The 16,651-nt window shown below is 43.2% G+C and overlaps 1 protein-coding gene across 1 annotated transcript in view; it reads left to right on the top strand.

Annotated features, from left to right (window-relative positions):
- Positions 1-16,651, top strand: part of LOC126419741 (ankyrin-3-like) — a 126,470-nt gene that overhangs the window by 52,210 nt on the left and 57,609 nt on the right. Inside the window, exon 3 of the mRNA XM_050086918.1 lies at positions 12,144-12,773. Coding sequence (XP_049942875.1) covers positions 12,144-12,773 — 630 coding nt within the window. The remainder of the gene's footprint in view (positions 1-12,143; positions 12,774-16,651) is intronic.

The following is a 16,651-nucleotide window of genomic DNA, read 5'->3' on the forward strand; positions in this document are numbered from 1 at the left end:
CAGCATTACACACAACATTGCCATTACTTAATGACAGTTTTCTTTTAGGTAGAAGTACCAAAGATCGGTTGGAATGAAAATACAAACGAGAGCTTAAAGGAATACCAGGGGATGCTTACATTCATTTTGCTACGAAATGTAACTGGAGGATAAGGAAGTTTTGTTTGAAGGAAATATTATTTTGAACTTTTGCTTTTGTTGCGGTTTTGCCATGTCTTGTATCACTATGACGAGCTGCCAATTACTTATGTCTAATTACTTGTGTCCAGTTACTTAAGTCCATGTATTATCTTATTGTTGTTCATTTTGACTGTTTTATTACTACCTATATAGAGAATTTACCTAGAGTTTGCCAGCACCAGTAATTTAGTATTTGTATCAACCTAGTGTTTCCATGTGTCACTGTGTTACTACATTGATGAGGATAATAATTTTGTAGGATTTCAAGTATGGTAGAGTAAGTTCCCGAGTACTGCCAAGTATTTGTTTAATAATAATGATGTCTTAGGTGATAAACTGTTTTGGAAGAGTAATTAATGATGTAACCATGCTTTATTTTGATTTGTATTTGAATGTTCATCTGGAGGGATATATCACATCCCTACCCCCGTGATAGATAACGTAAACAGAGTGAATCACACCCACAGAACGAGCAGCTTTGGCCATATATCTAGTCTGTTGGATGAACAAGAGAACCACACCCGCAAGGGCACGTACCTTACGTGACGCGGTTGGCACCAGCGCGGCCCCTTAGCTGTCTGTGTCGTTTCTTCACTTTTCCATTTCGCGACATAGTCCATCCTATCCACTTTCATCTGACAACTTTCAACCGAACAACGCCTTTTGCAGTCTATTACCCGGGCGTATCCTAACACAAAACTATTCAGCCCAGACTTTGATCTTCTATCTCGAAGAAGAGTTCACGAGAACAGTGTTCCGTGCTCTCTGACGACAGCTGATCAGGCAACGTCAGACGGGAACCGCGTCTAGCCCGCAGCTAAACGCCAGTAAGCGGAAATCTCTGTTCAAAACCTTGAGCCTTCTTTGGTTTCCCATTGTATTTTCCGAAGGAATACCGACTATTGAAGTAGTAGCATTTAACTGTATGACGTGTCCCAGGACACTGCGAGATAACCAATGATAGACGGAGTTTCAAGCAACCAGCTGGGCCCAATGAGGCCAGCACCATGGACTTATAGAGACGGCGAGTATAGTCGCAAGGTGTTGAGAGGATAAAGACGGCGAATTTGGTCACAAAGTAAAGTTAGTCGCAAGATGTTGAGAGAATAAAGATGGCGAATTTGGTCGCACAACGAGTTTTTTGTGAAGAGGTGTCGTATTTGAGGAAGAAGTATGAAGCAGCTATCTTGGAGTCGCAGAATTGTCATTTACACAGTTAAGTAGGTGATAACGTCGTGTCAACGATGCGCCATGCACTATATCTTCATAAAGGAAAAGTCCTTCAGAAATTATGCTCAACTTAGTCTTTTCTAATTCAATTCCTTACGCTTTCTGTGTTCACTGTGGAAATCTCTAGATTCTCGTCGAGTGTTGTATCTCTCGTCTCGTTAACAACAGCGTTGACATCCTACGACACAATCTGTGCCACACCTGCACAAAACTGGTGTCACCTTTCTTTGTCAGTCTCACTTTATGGTGTTCAGCAAATATATTGAGTTACGAGAAACTTCTTCTCAAAATGTGAATGTTATTACACGTAGAGGGTCAGCCCAAAGAGGCATTTAACTTTCTTTGCTTAGTGATATGGAATATGCAGTAAATTTAATATGATATTTGCGTACCTCATTTTTATATTTCCATGTTTATGTAACAATTATGTTTGGGCTCAAATGGATTTCATAGGAGCTTTGTTATGGGATTGTGACGTATTTGTCACTTATGAACCAATTTACTGTCTTGTCGAGTTTTGCTTTTCCCCTTTCCCTACCAACGGCGTTGAATTCCTCCAAGGCCGTGTACCTTACACGTTGCGGTTAGCGCCCGCAGAGAGCCCAGCTGATCGATTTATTCCTTCAATTTTCGGTTTCGTAAATCGATCGCCTACCTATCACTTTCGTCTATGCGTCAGTGGCTCTTGTCTCCATATGACTACTATAGTCTAGCAGCGTTCATCCTGCGCCCAGCCTACTCTCAGGCTGATTTACTACTAAGGTTTAAACAGTGTCGCGCCCTTAGGCGATCCACCCGTTCTTGGGTCCTTGCCATTCATCTCATTTTTCCCTGTGTTATTTCCTCTTCCTGTGAGCACTTTTGACAAGTGCCACAGCAGACAGTCCGCCAATTTGTCAGGTGACTACTTTCTGATATTCTGTCCAATACCATGGTCCCCCAAACTATGGCTGAACCTCCACAGATTACAACATGGCAACTGCTCTACCGAGTACCACACCTCGTCCGGTACCTAAGTCGTCTACCGACGATTCCATTACTTTGCTTTGCGGACTGCTAATTGTTACCCTTGTTGGTCAGTTGGTCAGTTAATAGGGAGTGTTGGGGTTAACTTCCGGGGACTGGGAAGGTGAAGCTGTGGCAAGTCCGTTCTGCAGGGAATGCCGAACACGCTTCTCCCTCTGGCGCCACAGTGAAGAACTGGAACAGTAGGGGATCTTGGGGTGGGGGGCAGGGGGGTTTTCCTGTCTTTGGGGTCTGTCTTCCTTTTTTTTTTCTCTTCGATCCCAGCACTCCGAATCTTCTATTTCCTGTCCTACTTCTCGTCAGAGAACCAAGCTATCCGTCCCTCTGTCCACAGCCATACGTCTCTATTGCTGAGACCCTTCTCAATTACCGTGTCAACACTTGTCGTTGTTGGCTCAAGCCTATTATATAGGAGGATCCGGGTAACAAGGTAGCACTTCTTCACTATTGAGAATGTTGAATTTATTTAAATATGTTTCATCCATAGTCCCTAACTAAGTAATTGATGTCATGTATCTGTCCCTTATACACCAATTTACTAATGCATAATGTAAATCCTAAGCCAATGAATCTAACGTAATGTCACGCGTAACCCCACTTCTATTTTGTTGGTCATCTGTGAATAAACCATATCGATTCCGCACTTCTATTTCCCTTTGGAGAGAATGTAAAATACAGACGGCGCAGTGAACAGCGTCGGTATGCTTCATCTCTCTCTCGCTCTTAAACCTGACGCATGCTTCCTACGCCGCGCACATGGGCACTGCGTGCGCTCACGTAGCCGCCTCGGCTTCGTTCCTCAGCTGCCGCGTGCTGCTCTGACGCGACGCTGCCCTTGGAAGTTATCTTCCGCGCGCTTTTCTGACGTAGAGCGAGATTCGGCCTTGCCGTCAGCTGCCACTCTGACGTAGCCTCCTCGCAGATCTTTAGCAAACGGTTCCTGTCGGAACGCCATTAATGACGTTTCATGCCACTACGGCTTACCCACTTAGTATTCGCGCCCCCTTTAATTATGTTTTATATACCCGAAAGCCCATTCATGATTACCTTGTCAACTAACTTACCGGTCTTGTCTAATAAATCAAATGTTCACCTCCTATCGTCAATTGATGACTTGCTAAAACATGAAAAAGGACAAATTTCTTACGTTCGCCTGTTGACATTTAAATTAATGGCAAACAGCCACGAACTAAACAAAAATTAGAAAACAAGAACCTATCAGGCATGTGCCCTCCCTTAGTTTTAAGAGTGCAATTCTAATATCACCTAATGTGGAAAAACTAGTGTAGTTTAGTGAAATGTTCCCTTAGTGATAACTCCCTTTTCAACTGTGTTTTGAAACATGTGGACCTCCTCTCATCCCCCCCCCCCTGTTTGTGTTTAAAAAAAAAACGTATGCCCTTTTGGAAAAAAAAACTTAACATATTTGAACAGTGACATTATTTAGAGAAAAAACCGTCTTGCGATTTCCATTTGATATCAGTCATTTTGACACGTGAAGCGGATTACATCTCTGCGTCTGGATTGAAGCAACACTAGGCGTAGAGAGGGCATCTCAAGTGGCTGACTGATGCGTACACAATGTGAGACTGCTGGAATGTTCAGTGTCGCAGAAACGAGTCCAAAAAGGTCGCAGGAAGAACTCTGAGGTTTTGCGTTCCTGACAACAAGAACTGTCTTAGGGCTAAGATAGACGGATAGGTTCTTACAAAACAATAAAAAATATCAATATAAAAATTCCAGAAATTTACATTGTCTGTGCAAAAAGAGAAACACATTTTGTGTAAGTCGCGCTGAGTCTGCTCTCACGTTTGGTGGGATTTACCTACAAACGACGCACCTGACAATCAGCTCTCCAAGATAAGCTGATATACAAACGCCTGTTATCGGAATCCTCCACACGACGAATTTTCGTTCTGCGTCCATCAGGATCAGCAGCACTGAATGGCGAGAATGGGCGCCGTCTCGCACAGCAGCTGGAGGGTCAACTCCTGCAAGAGTCGTGGCCGCACCTGGAGTACGAACTGGGTGGGGTGGTGGAGAACGGGTCAGCAAGGTTGAGACCCGCGGAATCCTGAATTCAAAGAAAAAGAAATTCGTCGACGAAAAAGATTCCCTGCCTGAGACCCTGACTGCATTCTCGACATATCATTAGAATGAAGTTCCCCTCCCATCACACAAGATATGTCGCAAATAGCGGACACAGATTAACTGATACAGTAGATATTCTCACAGTACGAAAATTCATTGGGTACTGTGTGTACCTCACTGTGGCGTGGCTATTACGAGAAAATCATAGTACCTATCTTCTCAGACATGTGCAAACCCAGATAATTTTGTAAATTATGAACCAGTTTTATCGTACTGACGGAGAAATATCGATAGAGACCAAATTCACCTTATTTGGACTGCAGGACTGTTGATCACGAGACTAATAATCTGAGCACGCTGAACGGTTTCGAAGATAGCGTAAACTGCGTTCTGAGTCCAAGTCAGAATGTGCAGGAACGAAGGACGTAGAGTGTTTCTGGTGTGGCGAAACTAAATCTTCTTACTAAGCGTTAAAGGAGAAGTTAAATAAATTTGCTCAATAAGACTAGTACTGACTACTTTTCAACCCAGGAACAGGCAGCAGGAACGTAACGCGCTCAGTCAATCCCCCTCAGCCAGGACAGTGACATGGTACTGCAGCCCAACCATAGCCCCCCTCCCAACCCGCGATCCAAAAATGGCCGCCTCCTCGTATGCTGCAGCGCCTGCATTGGCATTGGCGGCCGTCGGCCAGAGTGGCCGAGCGGTTCTAGGCGCTACAGTCTGCAACCGCGCGACCGCTACGGTCGCATGTTCGAATTCTGCCTCGGGCGTGGATGTGCGTGATGTCCTTAGGTTAGTTAGGTTTCAGTAGTTCTATGTTCTAGTGGACTGATGACCTCAGAAGTTAAGTCCCATAGTACTCAGAGCCATTTCAACCATTTTATTGGCGGCCATGGCTGCGTGGCTCCTGAGCGAGCAGTTCCGGCCGCCGTAGCTGCCCCATCCTCAGTTGCGGGTCTGACGGTCTGTCGAATTCAGCATGCACATTCTCAATGCGGTGCACGATTTCAGTATCCTCACACCGTTGGCGTCCATGAGGAGAGTGAATATTTGCTTGGCAATGCGGTGTCGTAGATCTGCCTCACGTACGGTGAGTCGACTTTGATAAGAGCAAGACGGGTAACCACGCAGACAATGTGAGGACGTCTGCAGTACTCAGCACTGTCATTGTTCAGCTTTCAATGGCGGAACAATAGAGACACACACACTGACAATCGTACACCAAACTGTAACCCATGTTATCGTACTGGTAGAGTCACTGTTCTCTATACAGAAACACAATGAATGTGTGTGTGTGTGTGTGTGTGTGTGAGTGAGTGTGCCAAGAAGAAGAAATTCTGCCAATTTTTCATGATTCCGTGATGATTTGAAGAGCTCCTAGAGCTGATGGGGAAGGGAAAATATTCGAGTGTGAGATAAAGCACCCCGGTCCGCAAATGAACGAGCCGGAAGTTGTATGCCACAATTTGTCTGACTCCCCTGTCAGTGGAATACGTGTTCAGAACTTTTTGTGCTAAGGTAGGAGAGTAGGAACTTTCAGACTTGATTCCAAAGACCAAAACAACAGAACAGTGTAGTAAACATTGGCTCTAGGCAGCATACCTTAATAGCTGTGAGCACCTGTCCATCTTCGATAATGTGACACATATCTCCTCTACTGAAGATGCTCTTAAAGTATGCATTTCGCTGACAATATTTCGTGGTATTTTTTCATGGTTAAATGGCTCTGAGCACTATGGGACTTAACTGCTGAGGTCATCAGTCCCTAGAACTTAGAACTACTGAAGCCTAACTAACCTAAGGACATCACACACATCCATGCCGGAGGCAGGATTCGAACCTGCGACGATAGCGGTCGCGCGGTTCCAGACTGTAGCGCCTAGAACCGTTCGGCCACACGGCCGGTGGCGTTTTTTCATGTTTCATGTTTTTGTCCATATTACCTCCTCTAAAAGTATGGAGAGCAATGACCTTACTGTTGAAGATGTGTGTTTCACGATATGGAAATCAATAAGTGCAATATTTGCTGTCATACAGAGTCAAGTTTTAATCAGCATCACAGTGCACTCTGACATTTTGCATTCGGAGAAAGCAATGTCCATGTGCGACTAGGTAGACGGAGTGTATAAGACTACTAAAGTTGAGGTTGTCACACCTTGTGACAGGCGTTCGAGATAAACCACGCGCTGATAAGCGCCACATCGTTACAGTAACCCGAGGAGCACGTGCGAGGCACGGTGACGTCACGCTGCCGTCTGCAGGCGTATAAGCAAGGGCGGGATGTGACGCTGAGCTCACTGCGACTCCAGCAGCTGAAGGGACGCTCTGTGTGTGTTGGCTGCGGCGACGAGCATCACTTGCCCGAAGACACCACTCCCTCACTCACTCTACGGTGAGTCCTGTTCACTCTTACGGCTTCTTCGTATACTAAGTGCCCCATTGTACTTCGACTCGGTAATTCCTCTTCCAACTTTGGATTCGATTTAGTCTGTACGTTGTGTCGTTGCAGTTATCAAATAACACAGTACAACGCGAAGCACAGGCAATGGCTGCCGTCTGGTTTGTACATGTCCGGCATCCACGGTGTTACGTTTTGCTGCGGGGCGGGGTTCGGGTTTCCTACTTATTGTTATCACATTCAATCCATCTACCTCTATAGGCTTCTTGTCTGCTCCTCGTTCCTTGTCAGTCGTTGCAGGTACTGGTTCGGTGGTGCAAAGCAGCGTTAACAAAATTACCACCCAATATCTACCAGAGAAACGCCGGAAAGCTCTACCTAAAAAACAGTTCCTGAAAGTTCATGATAAATATAGGGAATCCGGGTTTTACCTCCATGTAGTAAAATGTTTAAACTTCTATTGACTATTTATTGATACTAAGACTCATGAAATGGGTGCCAAGTCTGTATTTAAGTGTGCAGTTATATTGTCACAGCATGTTTACAGTGATAAAGGTGTGATGCACGTAGACGTACGAAAGCAGCCAGAATTTTGCTAGTTCGACCCGAATATTATTCACGATCGAAACAGTCACAGACCGACAACTTTGCACGATTTAAACGTTCGGTCGTTTCAGTGGTCTTCCTTTACAGAAGTGCTCTTCACACTACTACACGAATGCGAAAAGTGCCACGTGGATTTTGTAAGTTTGACAGGAATGTTTCACACGCGGTTATCTTTCACACGGAAGCGCACAAAAGTACCAAACATTCACCAAAATGTCTCGCACACAAGTTATATCCTGTTACCAGTAACAGAACCCAATTTACATCTCTGATTCTTCATTTTACATACTGTTCACGAAGAGCGATCTAACATAATGCGTTCGGTACAATGATCCAGAAACGAATCCTCTAGGCAGTGTCCTCGTACAGGCAACACACTCTTCTCTCCGCGAGGGAAGATCTCAATTCTGATTTACTGTTGATCTGAAGGACCAATCAGAACACTCTTTCTAAATGATTCTCGCGGCAAAATCCTCTCTTGTCCAATCACAGTTTAGAAACCAATTTAAATAAGCAAAGTTTCCTTTTTTCAGTTGAAACTTCAGGGCTGAGAGGCCGTGGTCGATGTATAAAATTTCCGCCTGACGTTTCGTCTCCATCTGCGGGAGACATCTTCTGAGGTCGTCCGGATACTGTCACTGAGGCTGTAGGTACTCTCGTATTTATAGAGCGCCTGGAGGGCACCACCATTCGTCACGTGATGCCGACGGTATGCCTATCTTTGAAAGGCGTCATCATTCTCGAATAAGAGTAATGGACTGGCATTCTGCTGGCGCAGCGTCGACATCCATATTTTGTCCAACTTTAAAACTTCCTCTTTTCTATTAAAATTATTATGGTGTTTGTGAATGATAATGGAATGTTCGTGCTAGAACGCTTCTCTCATTAAATTTAATTTCGTGGTTCCCATCTCGAAAAACACGCTCAGCTACTGCCGATTTTTCGATATGTCCTAAGCAACAGTTTCTTTTATGTTCGCCTAAGCGGGTGTTTACACTTTTTTTCGTTGTTCCAATATATACTTGTCCACAACTGCATGGATTTTTGTATACCCCAGGTATTGCTAGGCGGTGTCGGGCGTCTTTTGCAATTCTTAAATATTCCTTAATCTTCTTGGTGGGTCTCACGATTGTTTCGATCCCATACCTGGCCAGAACTTTCCCGATACGGTCCGTGACTCTATTAATGAACGATAAGAAAACTTTTCCAGTAGGTGACCGTTGTTGCTATTGACTTCTGGCTTCTTTTCTTCTTTAATGGAGGGCTCGATGAATTTCCTTGCTGGTGTATCCGTTTTTCATGAAAGCTTACCGTAAGTGATTTAATTCATCTTGCAAGCAAGCCGGCTAGCAGATTTTCTTGGTGGCTCTGTCCACCAAGGTTTTCATTACACCTCTTCTTTGCCTAGGATGATAGTTTGATTCCTTGTGGAGGTATCGATCTGTGTGAGTGTTCTTTCTATATACCTTGTGGCCCAGCGTCCCATCCACCCGTTTAATTACCGACACATCCAGGTAATTGAGTTGACCGTTGCTCTCTTTCTCCATCATAAACTGTATCTTCGGGTTAATACTGTTCAGATGTACCAAGAAGGCAGTTCTTCTTCACCATGAGGCCACACTACAAATGTGTCATCAACATAGTGCCACGAAAATCCCTCAGAAGATGCATAAAGGACGTCAATGAAACCACTCCTTCCTTTTGTCGTTGACTCCTACACATTTCTCAGTTGAAAATAACAGGCTAGTGTGCGATAAGCAGAAAAATGACACTCTTGACAACCTTTGACGCTACTGACACCCCCAGACGTTTGAGACCATTTCTAGGGACATTTTTGTGCTGTATCCACATTGTACTTGATCTGACCCCTTTGAAGAGCAGCACCACTGCTATTTTTACTCTCGTGAACAGTTTGGAAGCACCAGAGGACATTCAAAAGTATTTGCCGAAATTTGAACGTGATAAAAAGCAGAAAAGTGTGTTTATGCACTTTAAGCCCGTCTGTTCTGGGGCCTCCATGGTGTGATCTCAGACTGGCCCAAGCGTGAATTAAAAAGCAAAGATTCCCTCTAAGACCCCCTCTGCCCGACAACGTGATCAGTAGCACCTGCGCTCCTTCGTTGAGAATTTGAATAATGTACCACTATAGAGACAACCTGAGAAGTTGTCCTGTGCGCCTGCAGGCAGCTATATGGAACAGAGCGGTGTCGAGACTTTGCGTGCCTAAAGGCGCCTAACACTAGGTACTTCTTCATACTGTCAAAATTCTGGCTATACGAGTCGCTCAGTTCACAGTCCATAATAGCGATTAAGGTTGCACTGTGATATGATCTTGTTGGATTGCTATTTTGTTGAGAATACACGATTACTTGGTGTTCTCCTTGGTACTGATATTGAGCTATGTTTACAATTCTTCTCCTTTCACTGATTGATCATTTAACCCAATTGTTGACATTTATAGCCTTGATAATGTTCACTAATATATAAAAGAATTTGTATGCTAGTATTGTAAGTGTGTTACTATGCACCAATTACTTAGTCTTGCAAGACCTTCTCTATTAATTTTCTTTTATTTAGCTCTTGTAGTGGCAGATACTATACGAGTATTTAGTAGATCGTCTGCATAGGTGATGAAGCCTCTAGTATTTGTTGTGCCTTGAAGCTGGATCATTAATGACAACAATCAGAAACCTGCAGACGGCTTTTGGTGACGTTTTCACAATATACTTTAAAGGGATTCCGGTTTCACTTGCCTGTCTGTGGCGTAATCTCTTAGGACGTTACAGAGACAATTGGGACAGCTCATCTGTGTCAGGCCTTTGAACTGGGTAGGCAACCATAAATTATTAACAGCTTTATCAGTGATTATGCCTGAGGTATTCATAATATGCATTGTGTGACTTGCCACATCCAAAGTGTGCTTCCCTTTACTGATACCATAATTCAGGAGCTCATGCCTATTGCGAGTCTATGATTGCTCAGACGGCAGCACAGAACGTTTCCCTGTAGTTCAGGTGAGTATTTACCAAACGGATTGAGCTGTAATACTTAACCCTCACAATACCAAGGTGGGATGGAGGGAGGGGGTTTACTTTATGCCGAACAGTAACACATATTGTTATCTAGTCAGTTCCTTTCTATCTCAAAATTTGAAGAAGTAATTGTTGTTCTTAATGAATTCTATCAGATTCCATATATGTTTTAAATATTTCAGTTCAGTTAACATAAAAATTTAAGTAACAGTAGAGATGTCACTTTACCCAATGAAAGTCGTAATCAGTATTTCCATGTTCTGGGCCATACTCACGCATCAGTAACACTTTTATGTTTAGAATAATAGCCACGAACACTGAAAGAAATGTGAATTCCTTACATTTCTTGTGTTGGTTACGAAGTCAGTAGTATACATTATCGAAAGGACATTGACACTGCTAAGAGTCTGGAGCCTAATTACACCATAAGTACCTCTTCAATAGTACGTTGCTGATAAAAATTTTATTTTTTAGAGTTGGCAGAAAGTACCTACTTCCTCCCCCCCCCCCCCCCAATTGGTAATGCACGTTATGTAAAGATTCCTCTATGTTGTTAGGAATGAGTTGTTTTGACCCTAAGATCTTTGAGATTCTGGTTACTGATCTGTACAAAGGAAATTCGTTGAACGACGCCATTAGATACGATAAAATTTGGTCCACTATCTAATGGAGCTCTTGTGCCATAATTATATCAACCTCTCGTGCACCCTTATTTTCTTAACTTTATTATTGCCCAGTCCCATGTGATTCTGGGTAAATGAAATCAAAACCTCGTTCACATGCTGCTGGAGTAGTTGTCAGCGAAGATACTGTCATGTCTTCTGCCAACAAAATTCTAATGTCTTCTGGTCCATCGTCATCATACCTCAGGGAGATAGTCTCAAGGTCAATAATGCAGTGGGTAATCGAACTGTGTTTGTTGTAAGCTTGTATGTGAAACACTGTCTGTTACTCTTTGGCCCTTGATGTACCCCCCATTTTTCTTCTCTTTTTTCATGGAATAGTATCTTTATAATGTCATCTGACTGTTAGATAGAAACTCAGCCTTGTTTGTCGTTCTGTTTCCCTGAGGTTCTATGGTAGTATCTTGTCACTTGCCATGCTGTCCATTTCTGTAGGGAGAAACTACAGGGAATTTTAAAAACCTTGGTATACCTAACAAATATTGGGATCGCCTTGTTGGGCGCCATGTGCAACATTTGCACAAACTTGTTGGCTATGGCGTCAACATCAGATCCGCTTTGTTGCAGTGGTTATAACTTGAATGCTGCCTTTAAATGTTCCCAATTCGCTTTAAGTAGACTGCATACTCACTTGGGCTGCTTGTTAGCGTCTAAGTGACCAACTGCATCTGTTATTGTAAATTAATTGAGATTGTGGCCAGACTTTCAGCTCTGCAATGTGGTGTCTGCATTTTGAGTTTGCACGGCTGATATTTATATTTCGTTCTGCACATGCATAATTTTTCAAATGCCAGTGGATTGAGAGGCCTATTCATGTCATAAAGCCCAAGTGTCCAGATGTCAAAACATTTACCAACTTTTGCTTGACACTGTTCTGGCTGTGGCTTGTACAAGTATAGAGAGTGCTGTGAGAGGAGAAATGGCTGCTGAGGTTCGGCATATTCCAGAGTCATCCACAATGGAACCCACCCAGGAGGTTATGGAGACCACAGCCGTGGACCTGGGCGCCCTTCTGGACGCAGGGGACGGCGCAGTCGTCACACTGGTGGCGGGCGGCACTCGTCTCGTGGCGCACAGGGCCGTGTTGGCCGATAGAAGTCCCGTGTTTGGCGCCATGTTTCGCCACGACACACTGGAAGCCACCGCCGGCGAGGTCGCAATCCCAGACGTGGAGGGCCCAGTGCTGCGCCAGCTGGTCGCCTACCTCTACACCCTCCAGGCCCCTCAGCTGCCCAGCCTGGCCTCCCACCTGCTGGCAGCCGCTGATAAATACGGCGTGTCGGCCCTGAAAGCTCGGTGCGAGCAGCACGTGGCCGCTCAGCTGTCGGTCGAGACTGCGGCGGCCACAGCTGTTCTGGCGATCAGGCACTCCTCCACCAGCCTCAGGCAGGCCGCAGTCAACTTCATAAAGGCCAATGCAGTGCAGGTAATGACCACACAGGGCTGGATTGACGCAGTCCGCACTCAGCCTGAAGACGTGGTTATACTGAGTCAGCTGCTCGCGAGTCCTCCAGCAGAAAGCAGGTAAGCTTGTGACGAGCCACTTGCCTGGTTTGCACATTTCTAAGTGTGTTTGTATTTCCGAGTCAATAATTATACTTAGTGTATGGGTATTTTAGAGCAGGGACACATCTGACAGTTTTTGGTGTTGTGATCTTTTTCCTAATTAATGTAGAGCAATGAAATTTTGGGAACAGATTTGTTTAGGTAACATATATAACTGATTAATATCACAGGTTAATGTAAGCGCCAGATTTTCCATTGAAAATGTGTTATTCTGGCACATCAATAAGTTGTGTAACCGCCAGAATGTTGAATGCAAGCATGCAAGTCTTAAAGTATTGTCTTATGCAGGCACCAGATGTCAATTTGCGTGATGCATGCCTGTTACACTTGGCCAGTCAATACAGGGACAGTTAGTGCTGTTGTTGGATGATGCTGGATTTGTCATCTGATGATGTCCTATATATGCCCAATTCGAGACAGCTAGGTAATTGAGCAGATCAAGACAACATGTCGACACACTGAAGAGCATACTGTACTACACTACCTGTTCTGTGGACGAGCATTATCCAGTTGGAAAACACCTCCTGGAATGCTTTTCATGAATGGCAGCATAACAGGTTGATTCAAAAGACTGTCTCACATTTTCAGTCAGGGTGCATGGGGTAGCGACAACATTGCTCCTGCTCTCACAGGAAGTTGCATCCAAGATCATAACTCGAGCTGTAGGTCCAATGTGCTTAGCATGCAGACAGGTTGGTTGCAGGCCGTCAACTGGCCTCCTCCTAACCAACATACCACCATCACGGGCACTCAGGCAAGACCAGCGACCTTCACCCAGCTATCTAATAATCTCCCGGTTGACACTACTGAAATCTGCAAATGACGGTGGTCTCTGGCCAGTGGAACCACGCTACAGGGCGTCGGTCTAGGAGCTGTCCTCGATGTAAACGATTTCTAACCTTAGGTTTCGTCATTGTGGTGCCAACTGCTGATCAACTTATTACTGAGATGCAGTATGATAATAGCATCTTTGTCCCAATGAAGTCGCCCCGTCCAATCTCAAAGGTAACTAACGCTCACAATCGCTAGAGCACGTGTTTAAAGCAAACCTGATTTATACGTCCTCATAGCGCCACTCTTACGCGAATGGCACGAAATCTGAATAGACACAATCTTTCAGATGTAGAAGCACGAAAATCAAGGAAGAGACAAAATTTCGTAGCCTTATAAACTGCTTTTGCAGATGTAAACTTTCGAAATACTGTTGATAACTGAATGAGGATCCATGTTGTAGTTACTAACCAGCATCTTCGTCATTCAATCGGGTGCCATCCACTACTGCATCGTATCTGTCCACTTTCTTATGATGACATCAATTTCCCACGCAGCTTCCTAGTTATAAAACTTGCATGTAGGTACAATGACGTGTCAATGGTGAATTAATTTCCCTGTGTTTTAGATCACATAATGAGAAATTACTAACATTAACTTTGCTCCTTTCATAGATTAATTATTATAGCTATTAAGAGTTGAATGTTTTTAGACAATCAATACGATGATGTGTGTATGTAATATAGTAAACATTATATAAGTATACCTCGCCTGCGTAGGTGGGCTCAAGTTGCATTTCTAAACAGCAATCATTCATTTTCATTGCATATTCGGAATCTGCGCCAAAAAATACTTGCCACATATGGCAGATGACCTGTAATAGTCGAATATCAAGTGTTCCAGTCTCAGCAATTAAGAACCGACATATTTGATTCTACATTTCATTTACGATGTAAATGTAAGCCTTAGTGTCTTATAAGTCGCTATTTGTGTTCGAAATTTATTTTAGAGCTGCAAATTTGACTGTGCAGCGCAATGTGGTTCACCATTTCTATGTCTTGCTACAAACTACATCTAACGTGATCCAGGGACGACGTGGATGTAGTAGTATTGTTTTACCACCAGGATGCTCCATTTCAGTGAGTCTTCTAGTCTCTCACGATTGGGGTGCATGATTTTCGTATCAGTGGCACGTATGTTTGCCACTATCATATCAATGACATTTTACCTTATTACATTGGTTGTGGTTTGTATTCTGCCGGTAGCTCTGTGGTGGTAAGTGCGAGAGTAACCACTTCCCACATCAGTATTACAGATTTGCATGTTGCGTGTCTCTCATTTGTTTTCTTGCTAGATGTATGTAATACAAATATAGTTTCCATAACACAGTAACTGTACTTTTTCTAGTCGATGCAGTTGAGTTAGTTATAGATTTTAAGAAGTATTCTAGGAGCCAAGAAGTGTGTGGTTCCCAATCAAATAACCTTAATAGAGGAATTCCAGGGTGACGACTGAAGTCAAGCATTCCGATGGTTTGCAGAGTCACCAAGGCCATAGGAAATTACAAAATATATTAGCATACAGTCAATGTCTAGGCGTATTATTTGAACTTTGCAATTTCATTTGCAACGCTCTAGCATTGTGTGAACATCAACATTAACCATTACAAAAGAAATCACAGAATCAAGTACATTGGTTCTTGAGTGAAAAATCAACCACACTTGATATTTGTGTATTACACACATGGGAAACAACAGTTTGGTAAACCATTCGCATTTTTTTGGAGTAGAATTCGAATTTGCAGTGAAAAGGGTGATTCATGTTTGAAAATACGAAGTTGGCCCCACCAACCAGGGGAGATTCGGAGGTGGCCAGTTGTAACACAGAAAGATGTCCCCTTTCCTAATATTGACTTTTCACCTAGAACATGTATTTCGTACGATGCCTCATTTTCGATATATTTAGTTGTGTTAAGTTAAAATAAACGTCCTGTATATGAACACGTACCAGTACCTGCCCCCAATCAGCAATTATCTTTGAGGTTGCAAACGTTAGCTTTTATCTTCTGCTCTGTGGCACCAATTACAGCTTTCACTCCTTTCATCGTGTAATCACCATTTGATGAGTTTTTACGGAAATGGAATTTGTCCACTGCCATACATGCTCACGATTTTCATTGAGATTGACTCCTTCATTTGCAAGAAAATCTTCTAGTCACAATCGAGTAAATATGGTCACCCTGAATACAGTAGTGAAATGGAATTTTATATTTCATCGGACTCACAACGTCTGGTTAGTTTTCAGGCGTAAATCTATGTACAGATCGTGTTTGTTCATTATAGGTTTTCCTCTCACAAACATCCAACTTTACAGTCAGATGACATTTAACATTCACCTATTCAGTGAGAGGCCCCATGGTCAATATGACCGAAATTTGTTCAGCAAGAAACGTTTCAGTTTCTTTGATGAAAATTAAAGTGCTGCAGTTTTTATTGGAATAACTTCTTTGAATCACAAATTCTGTGCACTTTATTTACCTGAATTTCCTTCGCCTGTCTGTTTGACAGGTGCTGCCACCCTGGCTATTATGTGTGCCTCCTACAACCTGGTTCCTAGCACATGAGCTACAGGCACCATTTGATTGAAACAGTACCACAATAAGTACTTTTTTAATGTTGTTGCTTTTATTTGTTCTGCAAGCGGTGCTGCTATTCACGACCATAAAAGAGGGTTAAAAGCTGTGAGCTGTCTGGGGAAGTTAACCTTGCATTACTGCGCAACTGTTTCACCAGGTATCCAGTCTAGCTTACCAAATTACCAACCAGGCTAACATTAATTATAATCTATTAATAGTCATATGACAACTGGTGATATATATATATAAAAGAGAATTTAAAGAAAAAGAAATAAATCATTTTATATTTGGAAATTTATTTTAACATTGATCATTGAAATTTCAGCAAAATTAAACTTGATTCATAACTAAACTGGTGCCTTATTTAGGATTGTGAAAATGTGAGATTGTAATCTTACCGAACACATCAAATATGGAGCCAAGATTGGGA

This window comes from Schistocerca serialis, chromosome 9 (assembly GCF_023864345.2).
Source record: "Schistocerca serialis cubense isolate TAMUIC-IGC-003099 chromosome 9, iqSchSeri2.2, whole genome shotgun sequence".
NCBI classification, from domain to species: Eukaryota; Metazoa; Arthropoda; class Insecta; order Orthoptera; family Acrididae; genus Schistocerca; species Schistocerca serialis.